Here is a 7,666-nt window from a genome sequence, read left to right as displayed (position 1 = left end):
CATTAGTGATTTCCTTTTAGGCCCCGTTCGGCTTGTTGAATTTTGGCTGAAATTGGCTGAAAACACTGTTCTGGCTGAATTGTTGTGAGAGAAAAACATTGTTCTGGCTGAAAAAAGAAGTCGAACAAACCGGCTTCTCGGTAAGCCGAACGGGGCCTAGATGTTAATTTAGAGATTACATTGCATTATCTTTTGTAATGACGTATGTCAGTAAATTAAATAGAAACTCATAGATTAATTTAAATAATCCAACAAAATGATAGAGGTGGTTAATTTATATGCAATTATATATAATTATTATAAATTACCATTCATATATATGTTGGGGCGGGTACTTTATTATATTTAAATTTCTTGTAACAGAATCCTTGACACTATAAGCATTTATCGGCCTGCTCCCGATTCCCCTCTTGCTCATGCATTAGCATGTTGTTGATTTAAACGAAGGAACAAATAACATTAGATATATATTGGGTAAATCAAAACAAGCACAAGCCGCCCTTATTACATATGGTGGACCATAGTCTGATCTGATGACAAGGCGCTGCATGGAGTACAATCTACAGCAGTGGGCCGGTACATATTAAAAACAACATAGCACATGGATGCAAATTAAAGATTGCAAGATTGACGCACAAACAACATAGACTTTCAATCTTGGCTGGGACGACAGAGTGCAGTTTCTTAGGATGACGAGCGATTTGCCTCCATGTTGACCCACACGTTGTGCCCATACGGCAGATAGTGGCAGATTGGTCCAGCGCCAGGCTTGGTGCCGAGGACCTTGAAGGAGAAATGCTCGGCGTCCCAGTGGGACGTGTCAGTGTGACAAATCACGGCAACAGTTACGACAAGGCCACTACCGGCACCCTCCAGCTCCACCATGTACGCCCTCGTCGCGGGCGTGTTATGGCACATGTAGACGGTGTACGGGTAGTTATGGTCGTGGCATGACACGAAGCTCGACCCATCCACCGGGTGTACAGCTCGTACGGTGTACGGTTGCTTAGGTGCCCCTGAGCGGGGCAGGTCGGAGGTCATCGGCCGGATGTTGCGGGTGCCAAGCGCCGCCATGGAACCCTCGACCAGGGCTTCCAGCGACGTAGCGCAGAATTTGGCCTCACCTGCCTTTGGTGGCAGACCACACATGTATAGCGTCTCCTCCATCACTACTGGAAACGCGTGCTTTGCCGAGGGCCTGAGGCTTTGCCGAGGGCCAAATCTCGGGCACTCGGCAAAGACACTCTTTGCCGAGGGCCAGCCACAGGAGCCCTCAGCAAAGAACAGCCCTCGGCAAAGACAGGCCCACGGCAAATCAAATCTTTGCCGAGGGCCGCGGCCCTCGGCAAATTAGGCCCGTTGGGTCACGGCGGCCATTTCCCGTCAAGCTTTGCCAAGGGCCACCCGTTAGGCCCTCGGCAAAGGTTTTTTTTCTGTGAAACCAAGTTATTCGGCAATTTTTTTTAAGTCTTTGCCGAGGGCCCTAGACCAGGCCCTCAGCAAAAAAAATTTTAAAACCAGTTTTTCGGCCAATTTTTTTTTTTATTAATCTCCTTTGCCGAGGGCCCGAGGCTAGGCCCTCGGCAAAGATTTTTTATATATTTTTTTAAAAATTCTTTGCCGAGGGCCACGGGCCAGGCCCTCGGCAATTTTTTTTTTGGTTTTTTTAGCCCAGTTTTTTTGTGGTGCTACAATACATTGTTTTGAACTCAATTTTAAAATTTAGGCCAATTTTGATTTTGTTCTGTATATTTCCTTAATTTATTTCAATTCTTTGATTTTTTTCGAATATGTCAAATTTGAACTGCAGGTGCATGGAATATTGCAATGTAGTGTTTCGAAAAATGTTATTCATGTTAATTGGTGCATGTTGAGTCCCTATCCACGAACTCGCATCAAATTTTCACGCATCTTGTTCGCGTAACATGACGACCGACTTGCCGAAAAAGTGTTTTAAAATTATATAAAATCCATACGAAGTCCGAAAATCACGAAACTTGGCGAGATGTCATGTTATCGCATGTGTAGGCTGTGGTAAAAAATTGAGAAGGTTTCGAGCGAGTTGCGACGTCGGATGCCTGAAACCCAGATATCTCCACATGTGTAGGCTGTTCATTCTTTGTGATTGCAGGTGATTGGACAAAGATGGCGAGCAGACGTCCACGCCTTGACACGCCCTCGGTTTACGGGAGAGACCGCCCTCTCCTTCGAGGTGAGGGGTCGTCGTCCGGGGTAGCGTCCGTAGGAGGTGACGAGAGGAGGACTAGGGGCAGCCGCCGCAGGAGGCAGCGGTCTCCTCCCTCGACACGTGACGAGGTGCTGGAGGAGGAGCACGTGACGGCCACGGCCTCATCCTCGTCGGAGAACGAGAGGGGTCAGCAGACGGGCGAGGGAGGCGAGGCGCTCGAGGGCGAGGGAGAGGGTACCACTACCCGGACTCTCTACGAGCGAGGTCCCGCGAGCCTCCCTCCGGTTCCGCTTCCTCACAACCGCTCAGTGATTCGGCCTATGGCAAAGAGGTAAGTAACTATGGATGTTATCACAACTACTTCATAAGATATGTTGGAAATCTTAAGAGAAACTGATAAATTTTCTTAATCACTTGTGCAGGGCCTGGTTGGTTTTGTCGGGTACTCCAGCACGCACCCCCGTGAGCATCCTTGGTGTTTTGTGCAGGAAATGGTACCCCGGCATTGTGCAACTGTCCGAAGAGCCGGTGGTGCGGGAGCCGGCCTCGAACTGGGACATGTACGCGCTGATCACGGATGACACTTACCGCAACAAGCAGGAGCGAGTATTGGCGGAGTTTTGGGTAAGTCTCTCTCGCACAACATTGCTTAATACATCGCATTCATTGGTTAAATCTTTTATCGAAATAATGAATGGATACATCGGTTTTGTATGCAGAAATATTTCAAGGCCGAAGAAGGACTTGAGGCCCAGGCGGATCGGGCGGCTGCCGCAGCTTGTAGGAAGTACGTCACCGAGATGCACCACCATGGGCGCGTCCAGGCCCACATAGACTACTACAGGTCGGTACTTAGGCAGTCCCTCCCCAAGCCTCAAGCAAGACGGATTACGCTGACCCGGAACCAGTACCTTGAGGTAGGCGAATAACATTCATAATGATTTGTTTTGATATTAAGTAGGTTCAATTTCATCTTCTTATATGTCAAATACTCGATGACTTGTAGGTGATTCCCTGGTGGTGCCGATCATATCCCGAGTGCTGGGCCATGATCGTGGACAAGTGGTTATCACAGGACTTTGTTGACACGCACGAGAGGCAGCGGGAACAGCGTCTGATGAGGCAAGGTCCAACTCACCATCAAGGCAGCCGTAGCCTCCCCGGATACAAACAAGCATACGTAAGTGATTTCTTTCATTTATTTTGACGCTCAATTCTGCTTGATTTCTCACCATCTTCCCGTCTTTCTCGCAGGAGGCTGCGCACCCGGGCGAGGAGGTCTCGGAGTTCTCTGCGTGGGCTATGTCCCACATGGGCAGGGCATCGTCCTCTGTCTCCTTCGACCCGGCTGCCCCGCCCTAGGTGTACTCCGACCCGAACGTGTACACTAAAGTCCAAGAGTACACGTCAACGGTAAGGGAGATCTATGGGGAAGATTACAATGTGCGCACTGAACCCATTGATGTAGAGGCGATCATGAGGCTCGGAGGAGGCAAGAAGCACGGGCGGCTGTGGATTGCAGACGGCGCCATCGACTCCACCACTGTTCCCTCCCTCGACGCTATCCGAGCATGGAGCACGAGCTCTAGCCGGCCCATACGTCCACGGCCTTCTCCAGCACTGCAGCAGGTCCAAGCACTCCAGGTAATTCCTGTTTTACTCATCGTACGTAGATATTTACACACCTAAGTTAGATTTGCATTACTGATACATTGGAGTGAAATATTGCAGGCCGAGCTGCAAGAAACAAAAAGGCAAAGTCAAGAGCAGAACACGGAGCTGACCGCACAGCTGCAGGCCTAGAAGGTCGCGTTCGAGGCCGCACAGAAGCACATGGCGGAGATGATGGTGATCATGCAAAGTCTTGGGCAAGCATCGGGTGTACCTGTGCAGTTTTTAGCTCCTCCACCTCCTACTCCTGCAGCTACTCCTGTAAGTATGAAAGTTCACTTTTCGCTTGTGCTTTGCATGTATGTCGGCCTTCGTGCCGTTGTGGATGTCAGCGTTCGTGCCGTCGTTTCTTGCAGGTTTTTGAAACCTCCCCGTGCAGGGGAGGTGCTGCCGAAATTTTCAATTGAGTCTAATCTTTTTGTATTCCTACAATACTAGATGCAATCTCTAAGTTCCAAAACTGTTTTCCCGGATTACTCACACATGCAATCTCTGCTCCTTTGTGCAGCTTCCGTCCGCGGGTTCCAATCAACCCGCTAGTGCGTCACCGGGTGATCCTGCTTTTCCTTCACCATCGTCTCATAGGCTAGCTTGATGAGGACACGTGCTAGGTATTGTGGTTGGACTTTAGCGTGATTTGTGATTTATGGTTGTGACTTGTGCTTAGATTTCATTAACTTGTCGTAATAAACATGTGAATATGATGAACATGTGACTTGTCGTTTTAATATATTGTGATTTGTGGTTCATAATTATAGTTGTGATATATTGTGAGAAAATGGGTTCTGTGTGATATATATATGTATATATATGAAATGCTTGTGTCGATGGAATGCAAAAAACAAAACAAAAATTTAAATTTCTGCCTCTTTGCCGAGGGCATTGCCCTCGGCAAAGAAGGGTCCTTTGCCGAGGGCCCAAGCAATAGCCCTCGGCAAAGATTTTTTTTGGAAAAAAATCCTGACAATTTCTTTGCCGAGGGCCAGGGAGCAGGCCCTTGGCAAAGGGTTAAATTTTTTTTCAAAAAAACCATTTCTTTGCCGAGGGCCGGCCCTCGGCAAAGAATATTTAAAAAATCCTGAAAATTTCTTTTCCGAGGGCCAGGGAGGAGGCCCTCGGCAAAGGTTTTTTTTAAAAAAATAAAAAAATTTATTTGCCGAGGGTCGGCCGTCGGCAAACAAATTCAAAAAAAAAACCATTTCTTTGCCGAGGGTCGGCCCTCGGCAAAGAAACCGCCAACAGCGCCGGCGCCTGACGGCTTCTTTTCTTTGCCGAGGGCCGTCCTGGCCCTCGGCAAAGACCCCTTCACCGTCTAAAAATTCCCCGAGGGGTCTTTGCCGAGGGCAGCCCTCGGCAAAGCCTTTGCCGAGGGTTTCTGGGCCTTTGCCGAGGGCTATGCGCCTCCAGTAGTGCATGTTGGCTGCCTGCACGGAGTTCCTGGCGACACCGAGCCGAGCGAGGGCGCTCGGCAGCGAGGACGTCGAGAATGGAATGGAGTCCGCCACATGGCGCGGCAGTAGCCCGAGCGGTGCGCTGGCTGCCAAAGGGAAGTATAAGGTTATGGTCTTGCCTACTTGCACTGCCTCCTCACGGAAGAAGAGCCCCTGGGCCAGATACTCGTCAGTGCTGTGGTCACGGACATGGGGTGGCATGGGAGACGAGTCCTTGGTCGGTCCAGAGGGGGAGCGAAGCCCCCACATCAACCAAGTCAGGGAGTAGGCTTCAGCAACCGTATCATCCTTAGATGGCCTGGGAGACGAGTGCTTGGTCAGTCTAGAGGGGGAGCAAAGCCCCCACATTAACCATGTCAGGGAGTACGCTTCAACAACCGTATCATCCTTTGGTTTGTTTGCAAAGCTGGTCTCTGCACCGTAAAGTATGTAGACCAGCCGTGAGCATCAGCCATAGATAATCATGAATGTTCCAACCTTCTTTTGTTTTATAATCATATAGTTTTCAGATATTAATTAATTAAAGCGAGTAATGGACTGACCAGGATGGAGGAGCTTGAGGATGGGGTCCGGGAGCGGAGAATCGGGCAGGACGGTGCGCCAGAACACTTCAGCCTCCGTCAGGACTGCATTGCTACACTGTCCAACCTGAACGCAACACGACAGATTTAAATTGGTGGCCTTATCTATACCTATGCCTCGGGATGAAAACGGTACCGATATTTTCCGACCGTATTCGAAACCGAATCCGTTTAGAGGGGTTGAAATCTGTCCGTATCCGAGTCCGGATATCCAACATCCGATACCGTATCCGTATCCGAATACTCAAATCGCATATATATGATGTCGATATCCAATCGTATCATATTCGACATAATTGACACTATCCGTATTCGAATCCGAATCCGGACAAAAATATGAAAACAAATGTAATATCGGTGATATCCGTTCGTATCCGATCCGTTTTCATCCCTACCTATGCCTAATATTAAAGATCAAAATTCTGTCCATTGTTTTTGGTTCACATCGTCGTCCTAACAACTCCTAGGGTGCATGTGTTTCTGTAGATTTATGATGTATATATATGACCCAACGATCGAGGTGTATGTAGACGGAGCATATAATCATACTAGACCATCTAGGATAGTATATATGCGAAGTATGTAAGTATATATACAATATATGATTATACTTATTTTATGCACTATTATATGTATTAGAAAATATGGGCTCTTCTGAAAAATTTCCAGGTACTAAGATTTTAAGTATCTTAAAATAAGTATATAAACATAATCAAAACTGACAAATGATTATATACACATAAGCAATATGGTTCATTAAAGATCGGAGTAACTACTCCTCGCTCGGAATAGAAAAAATGCACCCTAACACACACACACACACACACACACACACACACACATATATATATATATATATATATATATATATATATATATATATATAGTATAAATAAATGTATTGTCAAAATATATTTCATAGTTTATCTCACGGACCATTATTTATGGATATTTCTCAAAGCTTAATCAAAGCTAAGGAAGTTAGATTTAGCATGAAACTATAAAGACATAATTATTTTGGAATGTCACGAGTAAATGATTACCGCAAGCAGAACAAAGGTGGCGATTATAGCAGAGTGGAGGAGTCGCGCCATAGAACCTTATATAGTAGAACCTTAGAAGGTGTCAAGCTGGTACCGGATGTGATAGTAATTTACCTACCATCTCCTCTCCTAGAAGATGTGTAATATAGAAAGGCCGCCAAGGGGATCGAATCTTAGTGAATGCCTGCTAAGCCAGTCTTAATGACGAATGGCTGCTAAGGCAATCTTAATGACGAATGGCTGCTAAGCCAATTTTAATATAGAATGGCTGCTATGCCAATCTAAATGACGAATGGCTGCTAAGGCAATCTTAATATAGAATGGCATGCAGGGGAGCCGCACATTTCGGGAAACTGTGGCTCTACTGATTGCTGGAAGCAGTGCGTTGAGCTCTACTCTAGCGGCCATGTACAAACTCTGAAGCCAAACGCGCCCAGCAATCAGCAGAAAGCCGGCCTGCGCTCTGAATCTGGACACAGCCACGACGAGCTGACTCAGTGTGCACGGTTGACTTCGGCAAATGCATAGAATATGTTGAGTCACGTGCCACGTGGCCTTGCCTTCCACACGAAGAATCCAAGGAAACTCCATGCCAACGATGTCGACTGCCTAAAATCTTTGGAGCACTTTTCTCATGTCACTGCTTAAAAAAGCATTTATAGCAACGCCTTTTTTCTAAGGGGCGGCTCAATTTAAAACCACCTCCCAAAATGAATAGCCTCGATCTAGAAA

The 7,666-nt window shown here is 47.1% G+C and overlaps 1 protein-coding gene across 1 annotated transcript; it reads right to left on the bottom strand.

Moving 5' to 3' along the window:
* Positions 1–684: 684 nt before the first annotated feature.
* On the bottom strand, positions 685–6,985 carry LOC136490238 (protein RAFTIN 1B-like). Its single transcript, XM_066486725.1, has 4 exons — positions 6,935–6,985; positions 5,853–5,958; positions 5,275–5,723; positions 685–1,167 (listed from the first exon to the last, which is right to left on the bottom strand). Exons 1-4 carry the CDS (start codon positions 6,983–6,985, stop codon positions 685–687), a joined length of 1,089 nt encoding a protein of 362 aa, XP_066342822.1.
* Positions 6,986–7,666: the final 681 nt, after the last annotated feature.

This window comes from Miscanthus floridulus, chromosome 10, assembly GCF_019320115.1.
Source record: "Miscanthus floridulus cultivar M001 chromosome 10, ASM1932011v1, whole genome shotgun sequence".
Lineage (NCBI taxonomy): Eukaryota > Viridiplantae > Streptophyta > Magnoliopsida > Poales > Poaceae > Miscanthus > Miscanthus floridulus.
This window is presented reverse-complemented; position numbering and strand designations above follow the sequence as displayed.